The following is a 27866-nucleotide window of genomic DNA, read 5'->3' as shown; positions in this document are numbered from 1 at the left end:
GTTAGTGTTTCTAATATGTTTAAATACATGGTATGTGTTTCCTGGGTCATAGAGAGAGAGACCTATAGTTGGCAAGGAAATGGTATTGGATTTTGCCTATGGTGATTTGGACATGGAGAAGCTCAAGTGCATTGTGCTGTTTGACCAGCTTTGAGGTGTATTTATTTTTCACGTAAATAAATACATCTCCACCTTTAGTCCCTGCCTGTGAAGTAGCTGGTCTAAATGTGTGGAAGGCATTCTAATCTTGCACTGTTGGTGTGCTCTCCACAACTTTAAACCATGTCTCAGTGACTGCACAGACATCAGCATTCTCTATGGTGAAGAGAGCTTCTAGGGAGTGAAGTTTCTTGTTTAGACTCCTAATATTGAGCAGCAGTACCTTTTAGATTTTCTTGGTTTTGATTTGCTATGTCAGAAGTACTTTCAGTTTGGCATTGCCTAAAAAAAGCACTATGGGGGAAGACAATGATTTAGCTAATATTTGAAAGCCTAGAATGGAGAGGTGCAGGCCATCCCTGGCAAAGCAGCGTGGTCTGTTGACCATCTCCTTCCAAGCTGACAAATATTGCACCCCCTTAGAATGACACAGTTATTTATGACAGTTACTTATTGAACCTTCTTTCGAGGAAAAGAAAAATGCCTTACAGAAAAGGCAAGAATCACCCTCGCTCAAACTCGCCTTCTATCCACTCTAATGAATGCTGCTTCTATCCTAACTCAGGCTAGAAAAACAGATCTTACCAAACTTGAGGCATGCTATAACAATATTGCTAGGTTTACTAACAACTCTCCCTAAACAGCTCTTGCCAAACTTGAGGCATGCTATAACAACATTGCTAGATTTGCTAACAACTGTCCCTAAACAGCTCTTACCAAACTTGAGGCATGCTATAACAACATTGCTAAGTTTGCTAACAACTCTCCCTAAACAGATCTTACCAAACTTGAGACATGTTATAACAATACTGCTAGGTTTGTTAACAACTCTCCCTACAGAACTCCTCATTGCCAGGCTCTAAGGGACTTACACTGGCTAGAGCTTCCACAACTTCTTACCAATCAACAACTTCTCATAGCCTTCAGCATCCTCACCTACCCTGAAAAAACTCCCGCCCTAATTCACCCACTATCTCACTGTTCTACCTCTCGCCCTCTTTGGTCTGCTAGCACGTCTCTCCTTACTATTACCAGGGCAAATAACACAGCAGGGAAAGCACTGCTTTACTACACCACTGCAAAAGCCTGGAATAATATCCCTACTTCTATTACTTCTGCCTCCTCCACCCAAACTTTCAAACACTTACTCCGACTTCATCTTAATGCAAACTGGACTTGTCCATGCATCACATAACCCTAGATATTCCCTCTTTTCCTTTACCTAATGTTTGGATTACATAACTTGAATGGCTGTAGCCTAGTAACATGACAAACAGATGACACTAGATAATTTGTAAATGTACTTGTTAGTACTACTGTATGTGCCTTTAATGTTTCACTGATTTATATGTTATATGCCTTCTTTACTGTCTTACTTGTTCATTTGTTCTATGCTTGCTTGTTTATCCCCCTGCTTTTAATTGTTAATAAACTGTGGAGCTTTTCTCCCCGGGTCTCCTCTGTAAATGGACCTCTGTCCAGTTGGACTATCCCGGTTAACAAATGTAAAATAAAAAAAAAAAAAAAAAAAAACGTTTTGCATTGATACCAACATTTTACAACAACCCCTATTCCCCTTCACATTTATCATTTTTAATATATGTATAATTCTTTTTTCTCTTTCCATTTTTAACACAGTATTAGAATCCCATCCACTAATCCAAACCTCTTTAATCATAAACATTTTTAATGTCCAGTACTTTACATCAAGTTTTCAAATGTCCTTTCAAAGTCTCTTTCCGCCTTTGTTTGAAATTGTACACAAATGTTCTTTTTGTTTCCCTGTTAAATGCTTTTATCACATAAAGATTCCATGGGTTATAGTCTTTATTTTTTTTATATTCTCTAAGAAAATTTTCCATCGAAAAAACGGTCTCAAATATAGTGTCACAAAGTGTCTCTGTTGATGAGAATAAATGTTCTTATCTCATGTATTTTTAAACTCCCAAAAGAGCAATTAAATTGTCCAACACTTCATCTCTCCATTTCTTTGTCTTCTTTACTTTGAATCCTTACTATATACTTCCATTTTTCATTTTATTTGCCTTTTTTTTCTGCTACTCCTGTTTTGTTTTTTTTACTTTCTCTGCATATGTTTTCTATCTCGCCACTATTCTTCAGGATCATCTCTCCTTCTCCCTTTTATATTTTTTCTGTAATGTCCCCACAGGAAACATCTCCTTTATTTTCTGGCTCACTGTGCATCACCATTTCTTTAAGTAAATCATCCTGCAACCGTCCTGACTGGAGGGTTGTAATTCTATATCCATTGCTTGCTCACTCATCACATCAAACAGATTTCTTTGAAACATCTCCTCAGAATCCTGCACACATTCTACGGTCTTTGATATTGGCTTTCTACTCCATTCCTCTCATCACTCCATTATCTCCCTCTCTCTCCATCTCCCTCCCTGTACCTGGAATGGAACCAGGAAGTGCTCATGCAAAATTAATCTCATTCACAACAACAGGAAGTAGAGAAAGTTCCCCGATGCCCTGGCCAGATTTTTCCCTAGTCGTGTAAATGCCACCTTAGGTCTGCCCCAGCCAGTAGCCCAGTAGAACTAACCTGATTTACAGAAGATATTTAGATAAAGGAATGAAGGGTCAGCATGTCTGCACTTCATGCAGTGTTACACGTGGTCAGGAGGTTGACTTCTCGTGGAAGTGTATATACAAATTGAGAGGCAGCTGTATTAGAGCTCACAGTGTAGTTGTTGGTATGGAGATAGGACTGTTAACAGGATCTGTAGACTGGAACACTCCTTAACACCCAAGAATTGCCTCCACTGGGGAGTAAATGGATTGAGGGGGCTCGATGGAGGAACAAAGGAATCAGTAAAGTGGGATATTGAGCTGATCCTGTGGACTACAAAAAATGGGGAGGGGGTAACCAGACCTAAAGCTCGTAACTCTGTATAACCCCACCACATCCACAGGGAAATTAAACATCCTTAAGTCTCAAGTAATATGTGATTATAAAACAAGACCCATAGCAGCCAGTGGGGCTCTGGAGGGACATTGTGACAAGAGAATCAGAGTATGAAAGAAAAATGACGGTGAAGGCATTCATTTCCCAAAACAGTGCACGTGAAAGGCATACTCGGTCTTCAGCAAAGTGAAAGACAGCATCCGGTCAAAAATTCCATCCACCCAGGACAAATGGCATTGTGGAAGAGAGTCTAATGAAAACGGAGGGACTTGAACAAGCACCAAAAGACAACGATTGCACAGAGTTCCTCATTTATAAAATGTGGAAAAAACTTCTCTCAGCTAAATAACACAACTGTAAACAAAGGAATGAACATTTGCTTGGGCCATCAAGTCACTTCAGAGCAAATAAGCAGAGCTCATGGAACTGCATGATCCATGGCAATGTTGCCCAGCAATTAAAGATGTGTAAGTAAAGGATCTCAACTGCAAAAGAATGATGATACCATAAAACAAGATCCTTAGACAGTACAAGAAGAACCAAAACCAGTAACCATACCCAGAAAAGCTGCATATGCCAAAGAAAATGCAGAAATGCAGAGGTGACACAGCCATACAGAAAACTGTTAAATTATCCATACACAAGTAAGTTAACAAATGAGAAACTGAGTGAAGGCAGCTGTCTTATAGAGACTTGGCCAGTATGCAGCAAGACAGCTGTAGGTCCTCCCAATCCCAAAACCATTGCAAGAAGGCCAACGGCATCTGTAGTCCAAGATGATCTGTTCCACCAGGCAAGAGGAAAACAATACAGCATAAAGAAAATGGCACTGAATTGCAATGCCATCTGTCAAATAAACAGGCCAGCCCTGGACTCACTGAACATGAAGTGCCTATCCATTTCCAAGTGCATTTAAGCTGTTTGTCTTGGGTCTTTTGGGTAGTGTTTGGTAAACATGCCAGGGACCTCATTAAGATCCATAACACCGTCCAGAAACCTTTAGCAGAATAAGCAACAGTGGTGCCCCATTCAATGTACCCAAGCCAAAAGAATAAGAATGACACTCCTTTGCGGCATCAGAATGATTTCTGCAGGAGCAATTCAATCATTGTTACAAGAAGAAACTCGTACCTGAATTGTCCTCTCACTGACAACAGCTATGTCTGCAGAAAGGTGGATTCTGGGAACACATGCTAAGCACTGTTTAGGATCCCGTAGTCCAAGCATAGACAGTTGAAATTCGGCACCTAACTGCTGATCACAGTGCATAATGAGAACAGGAAATGCACATGACTGTGCACTGCTTAAAGATAAAGATAGAAGTTAACCATGCAGAAGAAATCCAGAAGTGGTTCCATTCCTCTCCCCCGATTTAGTCACTTTGGTTCTGTAGTACTCCAGAATATCCTTCCATGAGGGCCACCCAAGAGTCACATAGGTGGGCACTCTGTCCCATCAGTTGAGGAATGAATATGACAACATCAGATATAAAAGATATGTACCATAACTATGGATCTGTGTTTTCCATTTTCATTCTTCAACTTCTCATCTTCCTTCTCCTTCCATTTTCCTCTGGAAATGACCCAATAGTGAATACGAAGCCACTGTTCCATGTTTGAGCCCCTATCTTTCCTATTGGCTTTACTTCTATATTGGCCTGTGGTTAGCCTTTCCACATTTGGGGCAGCAAATGCATTCTGAGGTATTACATGATTCTGGGGCATTATTGGTAAAGGGAGGAGCTTGAGATTTGGATCTGAGTGTCTGTGTAGATGTGGCTGAGACGGATCTGTGGTTGGATCCAAGACCCATCATTTGAGGAAGAATGAAAATGGACAAGATAGAGTCATAGTTATGGTGAGTACATACTTTTTTATATTTAGAAGAAATATTTTCCTTGCTTGTATATTTATATCACAGTATTTAGTAAATACATAGCTTCACACCAGCTGAGTTTAATGTGTAACATAAAATATGCCTTCCTGTTTACTTGGGCTTGGAAGAACTGCTTATGTCTTTGGTAGAAAACACTACCACTGTCTCTCTTGAATAATGAAGTGAGCCTCTCACATTGCTACTCATTAAGTAATCTGGACATTTCTTATACATGTGTTTTTCTTGTTTTTCTTACTGTAAGGCTTGGGTTGCGAACTATGAAAAACCAAGAATGAATGCAAACTCTCTGCTAGCAAGTCCAACAGGGCTAAGCCCATACCTACGTTTTGGCTGTTTATCCTGTCGGCTGTTCTTCTACAGATTACTGGAACTTTATAAGACCGTAAGTGAAAACTCCACTATATAACAAAAATGGATGCCTGGATAGTTGCCTGGCTCATCCTTTTTACTTACATGGATCTCCATTTTTACATGTACATCTGTAGTGTTTTGTTACATAAAATTCTTTAGACGGGACTCACGTTTTTGAAGAACATTAAGCGTTGTGTTTTCTTTCGCCATTCATAAACTGGCAGCATTAACTGCTTTTTTTTTCTTGTTTTATTTTTATATTTGTGTATTGCTGGAAGTGACTGATCAGCTACCAATCAGCAGACTTTTCTACATTCTCTTGCCACAAAATCTTTGCATACCTCCTGCTGCCGTTAAAATGACCTTATTTCATCTAACCCTCTGTATTAACACCTGTAAAACAGCATTCTTGCAACCTTTCAGTGGCTTCCTCTTTACATTTTGAGTCCCCGTTTATACCTTTGTACTTGCAGGCAAGTGTACACATTGCTGTATATAAGGAAAGGAACTGTTGCAGCCTTCAGTAACTAAAACAGTCCAATGTTGCTACTGCTGCAAATATTGGAGATGGAATCTTGACATATTGGATGCGTCCTGGCATAGTTATATGTGAGAACTGTGCATGCAACAGCCTGTGCTTTGCACTGGATGGTCTTCACTTTCTTTACAAGTGCTGCACTTTGGTCTTTCTTCTAACTCCTAGATCTTCATCAGAGTGCTGGTCATTGTTGTCTAAGTGATGCTTCTTTCTGATGTTCATCGTGCATACAGCTGCAGTCATAACAGATGGGTTTTCCTGCCGTCAGGTGGGTCCTCGGTCGGCCGAATTCCAAAGTCTAGGTCCGGCGTCGGTTGTCGTCGCTTCTTCCCTGACGTCAGTGCGACAGGGGTATAAAAGAACCAGCCGACGCCATTTTCTTCAGTCTTTCTTGCTGCGCGGTGCCCGAAGCAGAAGCAGTTCACAAGTGCTGGTCGGCCAGCTCCTGAGATTACGAATATCTGCAACCGAAGTCTTCTTGAAAGCTAAGTACCCCGTTGGGGAAACTTTTCTTGCCTCAGATCGATGTCAGACAAAGTTAATAATTGTATTTCTTGTGGGAAGCAAATACTGCATAAGGATTTTCATTCCCTCTGCATTCCTTGCTTAGGCCCAGACCACGACGTCTCGGCCTGCCGTTTTTGTGCTACATTCAACAAACGCACCATTAAGCGTTGGGCGGAGTTCGCCCAACACTTTTTTGGCAAAAATTTTAACTACATAATGTCGTCGGATACTCAGACTCCAGTTTTGACTAAAAGACGCAAAGATAAGGACCGACACACGAGGTCCGCGGCCTCTACCGACACCACGCCAAAGCCGATTACAGGTGGTCCGGTTCTCAGCGAGGCGCCTACGCAGCCCCTGACTACCGACGACACTTCATTGGCGGTGTCTTCTGTACCAGGTCGCAGGCTCTTCGCCCACACCCGACTACAGATACCGAAGCCACTCTTGGCGGTGAAACTCAGTTTAGACAGGTCTGCCTCCTCTCAAGGTGTCTTCAGGCCTTCCTCTTCTTTTTCCATCAAGGCTTTCACTAAGTCTAAGACAGCCATGCATTCTAAAAAACAAACCCCACAGGGCCCTTCTCAAGGCCCCATGTCTAAAAAGCAGATGCTCAAAATGGCTGAAGACTTAATTTCTCTTATCAGGGGTTCTCAACCCCCCCGGAAAAAAGGCCCAGAGTGGAGGAAGAATCCCCCTCCTCGGACCAGGCTTCCATTATTTCAGAACATTCTGATGACCAGGAACATTCATACTCCCCTTTTGAAGATTCTGATGCAGAGGAGTCCATTCCCTGTCCCCCCCCCCCCGAGGATTATTCTTTTGGGGAAACCTTGCATACCTTGAGGGAACACTTCCACTGGGAAGGTCAAGAGTACTCAGACTCCAAGAAAAGGCTTAGGGATTTTCTCTTGCTCCCTCAGCACAGGCCTCTGGCTATACCCCCTGTCTTGGATATCCTTGATGATGTGTATTCGGAGTCCTGCCTTAACCCAGACTCTTTACCTCCAGCCCCAGTCAAGCCTGACAGGTATTACCGGGTTCCTGACTCACACCAATTCCTATACAAAAGCCATGCGGCTGGCCCTGAAACTATCTCACAGGGCCCCAAGGGAATTAAGGCCTCCACTGCTAAAAATCCTTTACCTTCAGAGAGGGATTCCAGAGCTTTAGAAAGGTGGGGGAAAAAGGTATACACCTCGACCACCTTATCCATGAGGGCGTTAAACTGCCAGTTCCATATGTTAAAGTACCAACAGTTTCTGTTATCACAGTTGAGAAGCAAAATGTCACAACCTGAACAACCGGATTTAAAGGAGTTGCAGGATTTGATACATAGTGCAGAAGAAGTAGGTAAACATACCTTGCAATGTGGTTTTGATGCTTTAGAGGACTCATGTAGAGCTGCTGTTACAGGATCAGTCATACGTAGACATGCTTGGCTCAAAGAGCAGACCTTACCAGATCATGTCAAAGCAAAATTACTGGATGCACCTCTGCAAAAAGATGTATTGTTTGGTGTTAAAGCTGAGGAGGTATTAAAGAAAATGGAGGAAAAGGCAAAATCAATGCAAACAGTGAAAGATTTCCTACAGGTACAACCTCCACGTTTCAGTAGAAATTGGCCTTCAAAAAATAGGTCCTTTCCAGCCACGGACAGGCCCCAAAGAGGTAGATACAGGTGCCCGAGGGGTAGAGGGCAATCTCAAGGATCGTTTAGAGGCAGACAATGGCAAGCACCTACCCAAATAGGTAGTGAGGACAGTTCACAGCCATTCAGAAAGCAGAACCAATGACTTTCCCCTTTGCATGCCAAGCAAGTCTCTAATGGCAGCACCTTTAGGCGGAAAACTGGCATTATTTTCGAAAAATTGGCATATTGTCACAAAAGACAAATGGATCCTGGACATTATAGACAGAGGCTACAGATTCCACTTTCACACCCTTCCAAAAATGAGAGGCATGCCAAACCTGCCACACAATCAAAGGGCAGAGGCACAAAAACAAATTTCAGATCTCATGGACATGAAAGCTATTCAAGAGGTACCTGCACAAGAACAGGGTCAAGGTTTTTATTCCAGACTATTCCTGGTACCAAGGAAGGGCAAAGATTGGAGACCTATTTTGGACCTTTCCATCCTAAACACATTTTTACTCGTGCCAAAATTCAAGATGCTCACATTACAGCAGCTTCTTCCCATGCTGGGCAAGGAGTCTTGGCTGGTAACATTGGACCTCAAGGAGGCATACCTGCATGTCCCAATCAGACAAGATTGCAGAAGATACCTCGGATTTCTTGCAGGTTCAACACATTATCAGTTCTCTGCATTGCCCTTTGGCTTATCTACTGCGCCCAGAGTGTTCACGAAATGCCTGGCATCAGTAATCACCTACTGCAGACTTCAAGGGATACAAATATACCCATATCTGGATGATTGCCTGATCCAAGCGGACAGCAAGCACATACTTATGAAACATCTGGCGTTTGTAATAATGTTGTTGAATTCTCTGGGATACACAGTCAACAAAAAGAAATCAAGGCTAATACCCTCTCAAACAATAATTTTCCTGGGTGCCAGCTTGGATACAAACACCCAGATGGCCTACCTCACGCCAGAGAAACAAGGGCAACTAACTCAATACTTCAGAAAACTGGCAACCTGCACCAGGCTGACTGCAAGGAAAATCCTGCAGGCTCTGGGATTCATGGCATCTTGCATCCTTCTAATCCCATGTGCAAAGCTGCATATGAGGAAACTTCAATGGTACCTGAAAAACCTATGGTCTCAACACAGCCACAGTTTGGAAACAATAATACCACTAATTCCATGTCTTCAAAAGGAATTTCTGTGGTGGGCTCAAGCATGCCAAAGAAACACAGGTCTCCCATTCTGCAAGCCTCAAGCAATGCAAATCATCACAACAGACGCCTCCGACTACGCCTGGGGGGGCGCACATGACAGATTGGTGCATTCAGGGCAAATGGTCCCAAAGAGAAAAGCACCTACACATCAATCAGAAGGAAATGCTAGCAGTAATAAATGCTATTATAGCTTTCAAAGACCTACTGCATCCAGGCCATCTATTGATAAGGACGGACAACACCACAGTAATGTGGTACATAAACAAACAGGGAGGTACCCATTCATACCCCCTATGCAGGCAAGCCATGTCTCTTTGGAATATGGCTCTAGAATTACAAATCGAGCTTCAAGCACAGTTCCTGCCAGGCAAGGAAAACACACTGGCAGACAACCTAAGCAGAAATATGACAGATCCACACGAATGGAAGTTGCATCCTCAAGTTTTCACAAAGATAACTCAAGCATGGGGAAGGCCAGACATAGATCTCTTTGCCTCCCACAGAAATCACCAGTTGGCAAAATTCTGCTCAAGGACCTTTCATCCACAGGCCTGGAAGGTGGACGCACTCTCCTTCAGTTGGGCAACAATGACAGTTTATGCCTTTCCACCTCTCCCTCTGCTGCCCAAAGTTCTATTAAAAACCAGAGCAGACAGACCCAAGATGATTCTCATTGCTCCAGCCTGGCCAAGACAACACTGGTACCCACTTCTGAAAAGCCTGACTCATTCCCCACCATGGATCCTGCCTATAATGCCTCTTCTACTGACTCAGCACAACTTCAAAACTCTTCGCAGTCAGCTGAAAACACTCAATCTAGCCGCATGGAAGATTCCTTAAAATCACAACAGGCCCTACTCTCCAAGGAGGTGCAGGATGTCATCTTGGAGGCCAGAAGACCTTCTACTAGAAAAGCTTACTCCGCCAAATGGAAACGGTTTTGTGCTTGGAATGAGAAAAAGGGCCAGAACCCTGGAATACTGAATTTACCTCAAATATTACAGTACCTAGCTGAGATGCTAAGCAGTGGACTTTCATTCTCTTCCATCAAAATCCATGCCTCAGCCATTTCTGCAGAATACAACACTGATCCTCCTTTATTCTCTCACCCACTCTTAAGGCAGTTCCTCAGAGGGGCTAAGAATATAAAACCCCCAAGGAAACGACGAGTACCTGCTTGGGATCTCAATTTCATTCTAGAGAAACTGACTTTGCCTCCTTTTGAGCCAGCTGCCTCAACAGAACTGCAATATTTGTCCTGGAAAACAGCCTTCCTGCTGGCTATCACCTCAGCTCGCAGGGTTTCGGAACTACAAGCCCTCATGGCTGTGCAGCCTTTCATCATTTTCCATCAGGACAGAGTTTCCTTACGAACCAATCCTTCCTTCATGCCAAAGGTAGTATCCAGGGTAGCCTTGAACCAGGCTATCCACTTGCCTACCTTTTACCCCAATCCTCAAAACAAAGGGGAGAGACATCTACATTCCTTGGACATTCACAGACAACTACGTTATTATTTGGACAGAACAAAGCCTTTCAAAAAATCAGAGCAACTCTTTGTGTCCTATGCTACAGGGGCTCAAGGGAAACCTTTTTCCAAACAGACAATCTCAAAATGGATAGCCCACTGCATACGCTTTTGTTACTCTCTTCATGGTAAAACTGTACCTGCAGGCATCAGGTCTCACTCCACAAGGGCCACAGCTACCTCTGCAGCTTTCCTCAGGGGGGTTCCTACCAAAGATATTTTGGAAGCTGCCACTTGGAGTTCCTTGCATACTTTCTCCAAGCACTATCACCTGCCTTTATACTCCAAATCTAGAACAGGTTTTGCCACTGCAGTTTTGCAGGGCATCCTGGCTCCTCCTAGTTCCACCTAGTGCCTACCACCCCTTTTTTAGCTTTGGTATTCTACCCATCTGTTATGACTGCAGCTGTATGCACGATGAACATAGTACAGTTTTGTACCTACCATAAATGTAGATGTTCGAGTGCTAATACAGCTGCAGTCCAGGTTTGCTTCTCCTTCCCCTCTGGAACAGGCCTAATGGCTAACACTTCCTCATACAACCTGATTGGGGTATTCTTTTATGGTGTATTTGCTTGCAACTAATGTTTTCTGATTATACTGTATTGCATTATTACATAAATATATGTATTGCCTTCCTTCTGGGGGCACCTGACATCTGGGGCAAGAAAAACTGAAGAAAATGGCGTCGGCTGGTTCTTTTATACCCCTGTCGCACTGACGTTAGGGAAGAAGCGACGACAACCGACGCCGGACCTAGACTTTGGAATTCGGCCGACCGAGGACCCGCCTGACGGCAGGAAAACCCATCTGTTATGACTGCAGCTGTATTAGCACTCTAACATCTACATTTATGGTAGGTACAAAACTGTACTTTTTTGTGCTTGGGGAAACTACCCTTCCTTGAAGTCCTTGTGTTTTAACTTAAGTAAGACTGTAGTCAGTGGGTATGAATATCTTTGGAGGAAATCCATCTTGTTCCCAGCTGAACCTATTCCTTTCATCAGTACAGTGCCGGATATGGTCTAGTTTTATACCTTCTTTCCCCTTCAAATTCACATCAGGATATTGCATTGGACGGTTCTCTGCCTTTTGGCTTTAACTTTCTTTTCCTTTCAGGTTTGCACTCTTCTTTAGGATCCATGTAGCCTCAATTAGGATTGGTGGAGTCTTTCTTCAAGATGGAGGTGGCGCTCCCTTTGTGCTGTCAGTAACAGTGTAGTCTATATAGATGCATAAAAGCTGAAACAAAGAAAACATGTTATGCCTTGGCTCAAGTGGACAAAATGCTGGGTGGAATGACTGTACCTTTGCTTGATTATCTGTGTTGTGCAAAACTGTGTGTGTTGATTGCATAAGGGGCTGACGTTTGGCTGTGTGAAAGTGAAGAAAGGTTTACCTACACCAGCAAAATACATTTATTAGAACATCATCATTGTTCTCAAATATTTTTCCAGAAACTTTTAAGGTATAAGTTTAGGATAATCCCAGAGCAAGCTGTTATATATCCCAATAGAAAAATGTCTAAAAATATCCAGAGCTGTAAGACGTATTGAAGGAAATGAATGATTGTAGGCTTAAGCAGCCTATTAAGAAGGTTGGGCACCGTCTCCAGAAAGTACAACCTTTGTTATTTAAAGAAATTAGAAAACAGTGGAAATTTTAAATGTAGAGTGTACAGCTTATTTTGAGATGCAGTTGAGGACCGTGAGAACTCACAGAATTAGTAGAGATAGTGAATTTAAGATGTTTTTGTGATTTAAATAACGAGGATTTCTAAAATTATGATTAGATGCATTGTGCATACTGTGATGTCCAGTTAATATCCCACCGGACTGACAACAATTAATGTGACATCCCTTATTATCCTGAGTCAGTAACTAAGGAGCTTCAGTCCTCCCCACTGACTCCATTGTGGAAGCATCACGGAAAACACCAGAGCACAGGACACATGAGTGAAATTCCACAATTTCCATTAAGAGCACAACAGGAACATACTATTTACTGGAACTGGACTATATACCTCTGTCCACCCCAAATGTAATCCTTTATTATGACCTCTGACTCACTCACAGACAAATTAAATGTAAATCTCACACACTCAAACACTTATGGCACACACAGATTTCCAGCTCTATCCCCTCCTCAGTACAAATGGTAATGCTGCCACCAGAATCATACAGGTCTACACGCCCTTCAGAGGGTGATCAATTACTAAATATTAAATATCAAAGTAAATGATAGCTATGACCAGAAATAGTCAGGCATTCAAGGTGACCTGGGGAGTGTCAGACTGGTATAAACACACTATAATCTCTAGAGAAAAAGACTGATTGTCCAGCCACAATGTAAGTAATGAAAAACATTTAATAAGTAAAATGATTATTTAAAAAAAATGAAAATGTAAATCAATAACTTTCATTAAACTCTGGAATTCAATCACCAGAATACAAAATTAAACTGTAGGATAGAAGGCCATCATTTTAGAAAAAAAACTCTATCTAAATAAGGAAACTTTCCTAATCTAACTAGAGAATACTGTCCCTAATCTAATCTAAAACATAAGAGCAAGGCAAAGGCAGGTTTACAGTTTTTGGTGAGTCCTTTTCTTGGGTGTTCACTGCACAGCACTGTAACTGGCTGCAACATTTAACTAACTGCCCTTCAACTGACTTCAACAGTCTTTATAGTACAGGTTAACAGTCTCTACTGTCTTATTTTAAAAAATAACAGTCAGCTGTTTGAAGAGATTCTTTTTTCCTGTCAGTCATCTGCTCAAATAATCTCATAGCAACCAGGAACATTCTAATGATCAGCAAAAAATGAGAGGAAAAGGCACCTCAATACGAACTGGACCAAACACTATAAACAAAGCACCTGGAGCCACAAAATATATGAACTTCGACTTTATTAATAAAACAACAGACACTATCAACAAAGCACCTGGAGCCTTTCTAATGACATCAACTACTGATCGGTTGATTCTCCACAGTTTGTACTTTAGAGTCTCTCTCATAAACGTGTGTTATTAGAAATTTAAAAAATGTATTTACATTTCCACAGTTAGACATGCTAGCATACAATGCAAGTAATCTGAGAATATACACAAGACTCCTGCCAGACACGCTAACACAGATGACGAGTGTTTTCATTTTCTTCATATTTCTACCCCACTCAAGCACGATTTTCAAGTGACCTTTGAAAACCGACTCTTGAGAAAAATGGGTTTACCTGGGAATATTAACCCACTCCTCTCCTGGACAGTCCGTCTGCATTGGTATTATTAACCCCATTGCGATGTTGTATGGTCATATATGCTTGCAGTCCTAGACTCCACCTCAATAACTTGGCATTTTGCTTACTAATCATATTAAGCCATGTTAAAGGGTTATGATCTGTGAGTGGAGTGAATTTTCTCCCATAAAGATAGGGCTGCAGCTTTTGCAACGCCCACGCTATGGCCAAACGCTCTTTCTCCATGGCTGCATAATACTCTTCTCTCGGGTGGAGCCTACAGCTCAGATGTACTACTAGATGCTCTTCTTCTTTTGTGGAAACTTGGCTAAGTATAGCTTTCACCCCATAATTTGAAGCATCTACCTGTACAATAAATATTTATTGTAATCTGAACTGGCTAACACAGGGTGTCCTCCCAAAACCTCTTTTAAGTTTTTGGGATGTATGTTCACAATCTGTGCTCCACACTACCTTGTCTGGTTTATTCTTTCTAGTTAGGTCAGTAAGAGGTGCAGCTGTGGTACTATAATTGGGCCTAGAAATGCTGTCACTTGTTTCTTAATAATAGGAACTGGCCATGCTTAAATAGCTTCCACCTTGACAAGTTCTGACCTAATTTTACCACTTCCCACTGTGTGTCCTAAGTAAGTGACCTCTGCCATACCCACTTGACACTTACTGGGTTTAATGGTTCATCCTGCCTGACTTAGTCTATCCAAGATCTCCCTCCACATGTTGGAGATGTTCTTGCTAGGAATGGCTGTAAATAGCAATGTCATCATGCTAAGGCATACACCCCTGCTCCTACCAAGATATGGTCTGCCAGCCTCTGGAAAGTTGCTGGGGCATTTTTCATTCCAAAAGGCTTCCTGGTATATTCATACAATCCAAAAGGAGTTACAAAGTCTTGTCTCTCTCTATCTATGGTAGTCAAGGGTACCTGCCAGTATCCCTTGGTCAGATTGATAGTGGTCGGATACCTAGCCCCACGCAGCTGTTCTAGGATTTCATCTGTTCTCTGCATTGGGTATGCATCTGACTCTGTGCAGCTATTTAATTTCCGATAGTCTACACAGAATCTCACACTACCATCTTTCTTTGGTACTAGCACTACTGGGGAAGCCCAGTGACTGTTAAGACTCTTGAATTACCCCCAGTTCTAGCATTTCCCTTCTTTCTTCTTTCAGAGTCTGCTTCACCCTCTCAGGTACTCTATAAGGAACCTGCTTAATAGGTTTTTGGGGTGGTGTGTCTACATGGTGCTGCACCAAGTCAGTGCACCCAGGTTTCCCTGTGAACATATCCCCAAATTCCTGCAGTACTGTTTTTATCTCCCGGACTTGATTGGGAGTTAACTGCTGCGATATGGCAATCTCTTCCACAGAGATGTCACTCCTAGCCTCACCCAAAAGATTGGTTACCATATCTCTTTCAGACTCTTCCTGCCATCCACTATGAATGCTCAGTACTAGGGCTTCCCTGTAGTGATAAGGTTTCATCATATTTACATAGTACAGCTTGTGCCCTTGTCTCCTACCTACCAAATTTACCATGTAGTTCACGTCACTGATTTTCCTCACCACCTCAAAGGGTCCCTCGCAAGCTGCTTGTAAGTTATGTCTAACAGAAACGAGTACCATCACATTCTGTCCCTCAGCATACTCTCGGGCTTGAACATTCCTGTCATGCCCAACAACAAAAGGAAGGTGTGGTCACTGCAAGGTTCTGTTGAGCTAAACCCATGAGCTCCTTGAGTCTTGTCCAAAAGTTGAGAACATAAGCCACAACAGACTCCTTGTCAGATTCACTCTCGCCTTCCCATTCAGCTCAAATTAAATCTAAAGGCGCCCCCACTTTATGCCCATATAACAACTAAAGGGTGAAAAACCTGTAGATCCCTGTACGTAACTAACAGATGGGCAAATACTTGTCCCACTCCTTTTTAAACTGGTCTGCAAATGCCCATAGCTTAGTCTTCAATGTTGAGTTTAACCTCAGCACAAGACCATTAGTCCGGGGATGGTAGGGAGTGGTCTTTAGATGTTTCACTCGGCAACGCTTCTACATACAAGTCAGTAGGTGTGACATGTAGTTGGCACCTCGGTCAGTCAGTATTTCCCATGGAAAGCCTACTTTTCTGAAGATTTCTAGCAAAGCATTTGCCACCTTTCTGCCTCAGTTAGATGACAGAGCCACCGCCTCAGGATATCTGGTAACATAATCTACCTCCACCAAGATGTATTTCTTTGCTGTAGAACTTGGAGTACTCACAGGTCCCACAATATCCAGGGCCACTCTCTGAAACGGCTGCTCAGTAATAGGCAAAGGCATTAATGGAGCCTTAGCTTGGTCCCCTGCTTTACCAACTTTTTGGCACAGTTCACAAGTCCTACAACATCCTACCACATCCCTCACAATCCCAGGTCAGTAGAAATGTTGCGTAATATATCTGTTACTACGTCTTATGCCCATATGACCTGAGAAAGGAATGTCATGTACTATGGCTAAAAGTGGCAGATGTAAGCTCTAGGTACTACCAACTGCCGTATTACTTCACCTTGTAGCCCACTTCCAGGAGTCCACTCTCTATACAACAAACCTTTCTTCCTGTATACAGACTCCACTCTTCCTTGAGCCTCAGGTGCCTCCTTAGCCATCTCCCTTAAGCTTTGTAATGTAGGGATCTGTAAGTTGAGCCTTTCTCAACTCTACCTTTTGTGACCTTCCCCAGCTCCCCTTCCGCAGGAAGCCTAGTCACGTCCAGCAGCTGTGCCTCGCTGTCACTCTGGTTACCACCAGTCACCGCCGTCCTCGCAGTCTCTGTGTCCAAGGGAACATCAGTACCCATCAGCAGCTGTGTCTCACATTCTGACTTACTGCTGCCAGATAGCACCTTCTCTGAAACTCTCAGTACTCCAGTCCCAACTTCAAGTATGAGATCTTTCTGGGTCTCTCCCAGACTACCAGACCTGCTTGCCTTTCTCCAAGCCTGACTGCATGTCACTACATGTACACATGGTACTGCATCATCAAAGTTCTTCCCTATCAGAACATCTTACTGGCTCCCTCACCTTTTGTTTTTCCCCTTGCCTGGATGGACATTTGGATGCTGCATGTCCCCTCTGGTTACACTTGAAACATCTAATTGGTAACCATGCACTTGGATTAGTAGTTTCCCCTGTTACTGATGTACTCTGCTGGGGTGGTTTAGACTGCCACCATGGGTTGCGTTTATATCACATCCATCGAAAGCCGAAAACACCGAACACCATTTAATCGAACCTAAATAATCTAAAGCACACAATATTGAACATTCAGAACAGCAAATTTTTTTCCAGGGAAAAAATTTGCTATTCCAAAACACATTCACACAACACAGGCACACCAAAAAAACAGCAATCCACACACTTACACTTTAAAATCCTACATCTAACCTTACACTAAACTATACAAACACTACTATCTATCCACTTACCTTAACCCAACCCTAACCCTAAGGTCCGTCACTGTCGCACACTCACCTTACCCACGCCCTAACCCTAACTCACTTAACCCGCCCCTAACCCTAAACTCTGTCACTATCGTACACTCACCTCACCAGCGCCCTAACCCTAACTCCCATAACCCGCACCGTAAACCTAACGTCCACACAATCACACACTTACCTGAACCCCTGTAACTTTCCACCACAGTGCTAAATATAGCTAAGCCACAGAACCGGACAACCAAATTCTTTCCCTAGGAAAGAATTCAATGTTCTGCAGCTGCGCTATTTTTAGCGTTCGCTGCATAGGGTTCAACATTGTGGCATTTGACGTTATCGGCTTTCGATAACGTGATATGAACCCCATGGGTTCCCTTATGTCCATGTGCAGCACTGGGTATACCTTTATTATGCAGTGGTGCCCTGCTTGCCAAGTAGAGATCCCCTTTTTCTCCTCAACTCCGCTGCAGAGTTGCACTCAGTCTGCTAACCAGTCTGCTAACCAGACACTCATGTCATCAGGCAAAGTAGTGAGGGCTTGTTCCCTCACCAAAAGGTCTGCCAGCCCCTCAGAAGTGGTGAACTGACACCCACTTACCCATCTGTAAAAGTTAGTACTTAAACCAGCAATATAATCACGTACACTTTCATGTGCCTTGCGTCTTTGTTCTCAAAAAACTTTTTTTTATATGCCTCAGGTGTAAGTTTGAAACAGTCAAGCAAGCAACATTTTCTTTTTTTCATAATTCAAACAATCTACATCATTTAACTTTGCTACAGCCTTACCATGGAGTAAGGGAGTCAGGAGCCGAACCCAGAGCTCGCTGTCAACATCATATTGTCTACATACCCTCTCAGAGATATGAATAAAACTGTCAAAGTAATCCCCATCTCTGTACTGAGGAGAAAGTTTACTGACCTTTACAGCTTCTGGTGTCTGGTTATTCCCTTCCCCATTATCTTCATAACCCTCTCGAAGGGTTTGAAGCTGCATTTCATGCCGGTGCTGTCTCTCGTTGTGCTGGTTTTCTGAATGCCTCGGTCTCCAGCCGTTTAGTCTCCAGTTCGTATTGGCACTGCTTCTCCCTTTCCTCAGTCTCCAGAAGTTGGGTCTCCAGATGCAGTTTCTCCTCAGTCTCTAGTCATTTGGTTTCCAGCCGCAGCCTCTCTGCTGATTCCAGTTTGACATTTGACCTCCAGGTGCAGTCTCTCTAATTCCAGATGGATTCTCAGGTCCCCTGAAGAAAATGTGGATTGTCCTTTCTCTGCAGGCTGCACATCACCAACACCAAACTGAAAATCATCCGAATGGTTGGTCTGAGCTCTAGATGCAACCAAGGCTGAAACCATTGCTTCCTTGGTCAGGTTGGCATGCACCAGTCCTGTGGCTTCACACTCCTTAGCCAACTGGATCTTTGTCAGCTTGCTAAAATCTTCTGCTGACATCCTTGCCTACTATCCATGACTATCTAAAAAAATAAATAAATAAAACTGTAGTGGATTGAAATTCTGAATATTTACCTTGTGGCTGTCAAGAGTGTACACCTTAATGAAAGCTAACCACAGGCTGCTGAAATCCAGTTAAAAATCCCACTAAGTTGCCACCAATTAATGTGATGTCCCAGTTAATATCCCATCGGAATGATAGCAATTAATGTGATGTCCCTTACTGTTATGGGTCTCTACTAAGGAGCTTCAAACCTTACCACTGACTCCAGTGTGAGAGCATCACAGAAAACACCAGAGCACAGAATACACAAGAATGAAATTCCACAATTTCCCTAAAGACCACAACAGAAACATGTTCCGTTTCTTGGGACTGGACTATATACCTCTGTCCACCCCAAATGTAATCCCTTATTATATACTTCAGAGCAGTGTGTTCAGTTTAAGAACTCTGACTCTCACACACACAAAATAAATTTAAATCTCACACACACAAACACTTATGGGAAGCCTGACCCAGATTTCCATCTGAGTCCCCTCCCCAGTACAAATGGTAACGCTGTCATCCGATTCGGACAGGTCTAAACGCCCTTCATAGGGTGATCAGTTATTAAAAAATAAATGTCACATCAAATGATAGCTATGACCAGAAGCAGAAAGGCATTCAAGGTGACCTTGGGAGTATCAAACAGGTGTAAACACTGTCAAATCTCTGGAGAAAAACACTAATTCTCCAGCCACAATGTAAGTAATGAAAAAATGTAATAGTAAGTAAAATGATTATTAAAAAATGTAAATCAGTAACTTTCAATAAATACCAGAATTTGATCACCAGAAATATACAGTTAAACTGTAGCATAGAAGTCCATCATTTTAGAAAAAACTCTTATCTAAATAACTAACTTTCCGAATCTAACTAGAGAATACCGTCCCTGGTCTAATCTAAAACATACCAGCAAGGCAAAAACAGGCTAACAGTTTTTGGCGAGTCCTTTTTCTTGGGTGTTCACTGCACAGCACTGTACCTGACTGCAACATTTTACTAACTGCCCTTCAGCTGACTTCAGCAGTCTCTTTTTATAGTCCATGTTAGGAGTCTCAACTGTCTTATTTAAAAAAAAAAAAGTAAATAATCAGCTGTTTGAAAAGGTTATTTTTTCCTGTCAGTCATTTGTTCAAATAATCTCATAGCAACCAGGAGCACTTTAATGACTTTTTCTACTAATCAGCTGATTCTCCACAGTTTGTATTGTAGAATCTCCCTCAGAAACATGTGCAATTAGATATGTATCAAAACACTGACAGATTCTTTAAACTTTTTGTATAAACAGGGAAATACTCAACATTTTAAAAATGTATTTACATTTTCAGAATTAGACATTCAGGCATACAATGCAAGTTAAACTGAGAAAATCCAAGAAAGAATGTTCCCCAGTAGGCAAACAGTCTCCATTGTAAAATGTAGGGAAAACGGCATCGGTAAACTGAAGCACGACTTGCATCACCATTCAGTAAAATAAAATCACATTTATTTTCAGGTAGGTAAGTGCTTTCACCACAAAATGTGGCTTCATCAGACCCATTTACAAGTGCATAAACTACCAAACATTTTCATTTATACGTAACACCTCCCCCTAATTAAATTCAAATGTTTGTTGTAGCAAATCTGTTCAGTACAAAACGCCCCCTAGTTGCTTGACATCATAAACAAATTAAAACAGCAACAAATTAATTATTCACTGCTCATATATAAATAAAATCCACATTATAATACTCAAAATTCATCACATAATAAAATTGTATGCACGCTCCACTTTAAAATATACACATATGTCATCCTTAGCAGCATAAATTATATTGTGCATCTGTAAATCAACTAGCTGTCTAGTTGCTTTTGTTATATATAGATCATCACACAATTTGTTTGTGTCTTTCGGCTTTTCCCGGCTAGGGGTCGCCACACAATAATAAATTTATTTTGTGACATAACATTTCCTACTTTTTATAACTGATTATATGGCCAAGCACTCGCTCGACTCCAAAACACAAATCATTCAAGTCAATACACCATTACTTGGACATTCATGGATTGAGTCATATTACACACATTTAAATATCCCTCCAAGTCTATCCTGTAGTGTAGCTAGGTCCTATCAAATGAAAGATATAATAACATCAAACATGTGAATACATAATCGTTCAGCTTACAGCCCTTGTATGCTGTCAAAAATCAATCAAGAAGTAATTTCTATTTTGCATCATTCAAATAAACAGTTTACTGTACCTTCTTAAACATAGATGGATGACCAGCCTATTTATCTAAATTACTTGATAATGCGAGCAAAATATTGGACACGTTTGGCACGAGAGTAATTTTTTCCCAGTAAGGAAGTTCCTTTGTTTACTGTTGATGTTCATCGTGCATACAGCTGCAGTCATAACAGATGGGTTATCCTGCCGTCAGGCGGGTCCTCGGTCGGCCGAATTCCAAAGTCTAGGTCCGGCGTCGGATGTCGTCACTTCTTCCCTGACGTCAGTGCGGCAGGGGTATAAAAGAACCAGCCGACACCATTTTCTTCAGTCTTTCTTGCCGCGCGGTGCCCGAAGCAGAAGCAGTTCGCAAGTGCCGGTCGGCCAGCTCCTGAGATTACGAATATTTTTCAACCGAAGTCTTCTTGAAAGCTAAGTACCCCGTTGGGGAAACTTTTCTTGCCTCAGACCGATGTCAGACAAAGTTAATAATTGCATTTCTTGTGGGAAGCAAATACCGCATAAGGATTTCCATTCCCTCTGCATTCCTTGCTTTAGGCCCAGACCACGACGTCTCGGCCTGTCGTTTTTGTGCTACATTCAACAGACATGCTATTAAGCGTCGGGCGGAGTTCGCCCAACACTATTTTGGCAAAAAATGTAATTACATTATGTCGTCGGATACTCCGACTCCAGTTTTGAGTAAAAGACGCAAAGATAAGGACCGACATACGAGGTCCGCGACTTCTACCGACACCACGCTAAAGCCTACTACAGGTGCTCCGGTTCTCAGCGAGGCGCCTACGCAGCCCCTGACTACAGATAACACTTCCTTAGTGGTGTCTTCTGTGCCCGAGGTCGCAGAATCCTCGGCCCATACCCCGATTACAGATACCGACGCCACTCTTGGCGGGGAAACTTCGAGTTTAGACAGGCCTGCCATCTCTCAAGGTGTCTTCAGGCCTTCTTCTTTTTCCATTAATGCTTTCACTAAATCTAAGGCAGCCATGCATACTAAAAGACAAGCTCCACAGGGCCCCTCTCAAGGCCCATGCCTAAAAAACAGATGCTCAAAATGGCTGAGGATTTGATTACTCTTATCAGGGATTCTCAACCCCCCTCGGACAAAAGGCCAAGAGTGGAGGAAGAATACCCCTCCTCGGGCCAGGCCTCCATTACTTCGGAACATTCTGAAGACCAGGAACATTCTTACTCCCCTTTTGAAGATTCTGATGCAGAGGAGTCCATTCCCTCTGTCTCCCCCCCCCCCTGAGGACTATTCTTTTGGGGAAACCTTGCATACCTTGAGGGAACACTTCCACTGGGAAGGCCAAGATTACTCAGACTCCAAGAAAAGGCTCGGGGATTTCCTATTGCTCCCTCAGCACAGGCCTCTGGCTATCCCTCCTGTCTTGGACATACTAGATGATGTGTATTCAGAGGCCAGCCTTAACCCAGATTCTTTACCTCCAGCTCCAGTCAAGCCTGACAGGTATTACCGGGTTCCTGATTCACGATTCACACCAATTCCTATACAAAAGCCATGCGGCTGACCCAGAAACTATTTCACAGGGTCCCAAGGGAATTAAGGCCTCCACTGCCAAAAATCCATTACCTTCAGAGAGGGATTCCAGAGCTTTAGAAAGGTGGGGGAAAAAGGTATACACCTCTGCCACTTTAACCATGAGGGCTTTAAACTGTCAGTTCCATATGTTAAAGTATCAACAGTTTTTGTTATCTCAGTTGAAAAGCAAAATGTCACAACCTGAACAACCAGACTTGAAGGAGTTACAGGATTTGTTGCATAGTGCAGAACAAGTGGGTAAACATACCCTGCAATGTGGTTTTGATGCTTTAGAGGCTTCATGTAGAGCTGCTGTTACAGGATCAGTCATACGTAGACATGCTTGGCTCAAAGAGCAAACCTTGCCAGACCATGTCAAAGCTAAATTACTGGATGCACCTCTTCAAAAAGATGTATTGTTTGGTGTTAAAGCTGAGGAGGTATTAAAGAAAATGGAGGAAAAGGCAAAATCAATGCAAACAGTGAAAGATTTCTTACAGGTACAACCTCCACGTTTCAGTAGAAACTGGCCTTCAAAAAATTGGTCCTTTCCAGCCACGGACAGACCTTAAAGAGGTAGATACAGGCGCCCGAGGGGTAGAGGGCAATCTCAAGGATCATTTCGAGGCAGACAATGGCAAGCACCTACACCAAGAGGTGGTGAGGATAGTTCACAGCCATTCAGAAAGCAGAACCAATGACTTTCCCCTTTGCATGCCAAGCAAAACTCTAATGGCAGCACCCTTAGGCGGAAAACTGGCATTATTTTCGAAAAATTGGCATATTGTCACAAAAGACAAATGGATCCTGGACATTATAGACAGAGGCTACAGATTCCACTTTCACACCCTTCCAAAAATGAGAGACATGCCAAACCTGCCACACAATTAAAGGGCAGAGGCACAAAAACAAATTTCAGCTCTCATGGACATGAAAGCTATTCAAGAGGTACCTGCACAAGAACAGGGTCAAGGTTTTTATTCCAGACTATTCCTGGTACCAAGGAAGGACAAAGATTGGAGACCTATTTTGGACCTATCCATCCTAAACACATATTTACTGCACAAAATTCAAGATGCTCACATTACAGCAGCTTCTTCCCATGCTGGGCAAGGAGTCTTGGCTGGTAACATTGGACCTCAAGGAGGCATACCTGCATGTCCCTATCAGACAAAATTGCAGAAGATACCTCAGATTTCTTGCAGGTTCAACCCATTATCAATTCTCTGCATTGCCCTTTGGCTTATCTACTGCGCCCAGAGTGTTCACAAAATGCCTGGCATCAGTAATTGCCTTCTGCAGACTTCAAGGGATACAAATATACCCATATTTGGATGACTGCCTGATCCAAGCGGACAGCAAACACATACTTCTGAAACACCTGGCGTTTGTAATAAAGTTGTTGAACTCTCTGGGATACACAGTCAACAAAAAGAAATCAAGACTAATACCCTCTCAAACAATAATTTTCCTGGGTGCCAGCTTGAATACAAACACCCAGATGGCCTACCTCACGCCAGAGAAACAAGGGCAACTAACTCAATACTTCAGAAAACTGGCAACCTTCACCAGGCTGACTGCAAGGAAAATCCTGCAGGCTCTGGGATTCATGGCATCTTGCATCCTGCTAATCGCATGTGCAAAGCTGCATATGAGGAAACTTCAATGGTACCTAAAAAACTTATGGTCTCAACACAGCCACAGTTTGGAAACAATTATACCACTGATTCCATGCCTCCAAAAGGAATTTCTGTGGTGGGCTCAAGCATGCCAAAGAAACATAGGTCTTCCATTCTGCTTGCCTCAAGCAAATCAAATCATCACAACAGACGCCTCGGACTACGCTTGGGGGGGTGCACATGACAGATCAGTGCATTCAGGCCAAATGGTCCCAAAAAGAAAAGCACCTACACATCAATCAAAAGGAAATGCTAGCAGTAATAAATACTATTATGACTTTCAAAGACCTACTGCACCCAGGCCAGCTATTGATAAGGACAGACAACACCACAGTGATGTGGTACATAAACAAACAGGGAGGAACCCATTCATATCCCCTGTGCAGGCTAGCCATGTCTCTTTGGAACATGGCTCTGGAATTACAAATCCAACTTCAAGCACAATTCCTGCCAGGCAAGGAAAACACACTGGCAGACAACCTAAGCAGAAATATGACAGATCCACACGAGTGGAAGTTGCATCCTCAAGTTTTTACAAAGATAATTCAAGCATGAGGAAGGCCAGACATAGATCTCTTTGCTACCCACAGAAATTACCAAGCGACAAAATTCTGCTCAAGGACCTACCATCCACAGGCCTGGAAAGTGGACGTACTCTCTTTCAGTTGGACAACAATGACAGTTTATGCCTTTCCACCTCTTCCTCTGCTGCCCAAAGTTCTATTAAAAGCCAGAGCAGACGGACCAAGGATGATTCTCATTGCTCCAGACTGGCCAAGACAACACTGGTACCCACTCCTGAGGAGCCTGACGCATTCCTCACCATGGATCCTGCCTCTAATGCCTCTTCTATTGACTCGGCACAACTTCAAAACTCTTCACAGTCAGCTGAAAACACTCAGTCTAGCCGCATGGAGGATTCCTTAAATTCACAACAGACCCTACTCTCCAAGGAGGTACAGGATGTCATTTTGGAGGCCAGAAGGCCTTCTACTAGAAAAGCCTATTCCACAAAATGGAAACTGTTTTGTGCCTGGAATCAGAAAAAGGTCAGAATCCTGGAATACTGAATTTACCTCAAATATTACAGTACCTAGCTGAGATGCTAAGCAGTGGACTTTCATTCTCCTCCATCAAAATCCATGCCTCAGCCATTTCTGCTCAATACAACACTGATCCTCCTTTATTCTCTCACCCTCTCCTTAGACAGTTCCTCAGAGGGGCTAAGAATATAAAACCCCCAAGGAAGCAACCAGTACCTGCTTGGGACCTCAATTTCATTCTAGAAAAACTGACCCTGCCTCCATTTGAGCCAGCGGCTTCAACAGAACTGCAGTAGTTGTCATGGAAAACAGCCTTCCTTCTGGCTATCACCTCAGCACGCAGGGTTTCGGAACTACAAGCCCTCATGGCTGTGCAGCCTTTCATCATTTTCCATCAGGACAGAGTTTCCTTACGAACCAACCCTTCCTTTATGCCAAAGGTAGTATCCAGGGTAGCCTTGAATCAGGCTATCCACTTACCTACCTTTTACCCTAATCCACAAAACAAAGGGGAGAGACTACTACATTCCTTGGACATTCACAGACAGCTTCGTTATTATTTGGACAGAACAAAGCCATTCAGAAAATCAGAGCAATTCTTTGTGTCCTATGCTACAGGTGCTCAAGGGAAGCCTATTTCCAAACAGACAATTTCAAAATGGATAGCCCACTGCATACGCTTTTTTTACTCTTTTCATGGTAAAACTGTACCTACAGGCATGAGATCTCACTCCACAAGGGCCACAGCTACCTCTGCAGCTTTCCTCAGGGGGGTTCCTACCAAAGATATTTTGGAAGCAGCCACTTGGAGTTCTGTACATACTTTCTCCAAGCACTATCACCTACCATTATACTCCAAATCTAGAGCGGGCTTTGCCACTGCAGTCTTGCAGGGCATCCTTGCTCCTCTTAGTTCCACTTAGTGCCTTCCACCCCTTTTTTAGCTTTGGGATTCTACCCATCTGTTATGACTGCAGCTGTATGCACGATGAACATAGTACAGTTTTGTACCTACCATAAATGTAGATGTTCGAGTGCTAATACAGCTGCAGTCCAGGTTTCCCTCCCTCCTTCCCCTCTTGGGACAGGCCTAATGGCTAACACCTCCTCATACAACTTGATTGGGGTATTCTTTTATGGTGTATTTGCTTGCAACTACTGTTTTTTGATTGTATTGCATTGCATTATTACATAAATTTATGTTTTGCCTTTCTTCTGGGGGCACCTGACATCTGGGGCAAGAAAAACTGAAGAAAATGGCGTCGGCTGGTTCTTTTATACCCCTGCTGCACTGACGTCAGGGAAGAAGCGACAACATCCGACGCCGGACCTAGACTTTGGAATTCGGCCAACCGAGGACCCGCCTGACGGCAGGATAGCCCATCTGTTATGACTGCAGCTGTATTAGCACTCTAACATCTACATTTATGGTAGGTACAAAACTGTACTTTTTTATCCTTCTTTACATACTGTTATGTTTTGAACAGTCCTCCATGCCCACGGTGTTTACGAGGGTGCTGTTGTAGTAGAGACTTTAAAGGAAAAAAAGCATTTTGTACTGCCTTACCCAAGTGACAGCTGAGAGACACTGGTAGCAACACTGCCTTGAGCCCTCCTTTGGTTTAAGATCTTGGGTTCTCCATACACTGGGTGAAGTCTGTAATATCTTTACATTTTGCATCAGAATTTACACTCTCTTTTTGTCATTCTTGTCACAGAAAGGGCCAGTGAAGTTATAAATTTGGTGAAGTTGTAGTGAAGGATTCAGGCTTCTACCTTCTTGGGTTTCATAACTGCCTTTTTCCTTACAGTTGTATTCATACAATAGGATGATTGTTCTGCAGTGGACACTATGCCATCACTGGCTACAAATCCATTTTGTCATCAGTCTCCTGTCACTAGGCTGTAACACAGTGGATAGTTCTCACCCGTCTCGGTGTAGAGAAGGTCATCATGCAAGCAAACCAAATGAATCCTGATAATGGATGCCTTGCCAGTAGTTTGGAGACTTCATGTGAGCTTCTCCCTTGTAGAAGGACAGTAAAGACCCCAAGAAAGTTTGCTTTATATAAACTGGCTGGACCAGCAACTGTTGGGAGTTGGGACAGAGATTTCTACTCCTGTCAGACATTTAATTCAGGTTTGAGAAGGGAATGTACAGGGTGATATGTCAGTATCCCCTTTACAGAGAGTTTATGTAGTTCAGGTAGTAGGCCATAGACCAAAGCATCACTCTTAACTGTTCACATTTAGAAGGAAGTGGTTGTGCTAACAGATGCCCTTGATTACCTGTGTGGAGGGCAGGAAGACTCCACATAAAATATTCCCCAACCAGAAACTGCTGTGTTGAATCAAGCTCTGTGAGGCAGAAACACCTGCTATTGCGTAT

At 42.8% G+C, this 27866-nt stretch overlaps 1 protein-coding gene across 2 annotated transcripts in view; it reads left to right on the top strand.

Annotated features, from left to right (window-relative positions):
* The window catches only part of CRY2 (cryptochrome circadian regulator 2), a 526322-nt gene that overhangs the window by 167772 nt on the left and 330684 nt on the right, over positions 1-27866 (top strand). For both annotated transcript variants that reach the window (XM_044082571.1, XM_044082570.1), the window contains exon 6: positions 5229-5369. In XM_044082571.1, the coding sequence (XP_043938506.1) occupies positions 5229-5369 (141 nt within the window). The remainder of the gene's footprint in view (positions 1-5228; positions 5370-27866) is intronic.

Source organism: Protopterus annectens, chromosome 9.part0 (assembly GCF_019279795.1).
Source record: "Protopterus annectens isolate FY-2018-M chromosome 9.part0, PAN1.0, whole genome shotgun sequence".
Classification (NCBI taxonomy): Eukaryota; Metazoa; Chordata; order Ceratodontiformes; family Protopteridae; genus Protopterus; species Protopterus annectens.
Note: the sequence above shows the minus strand (reverse complement) of the source record. Positions and strands in the feature narration are given on the sequence as shown.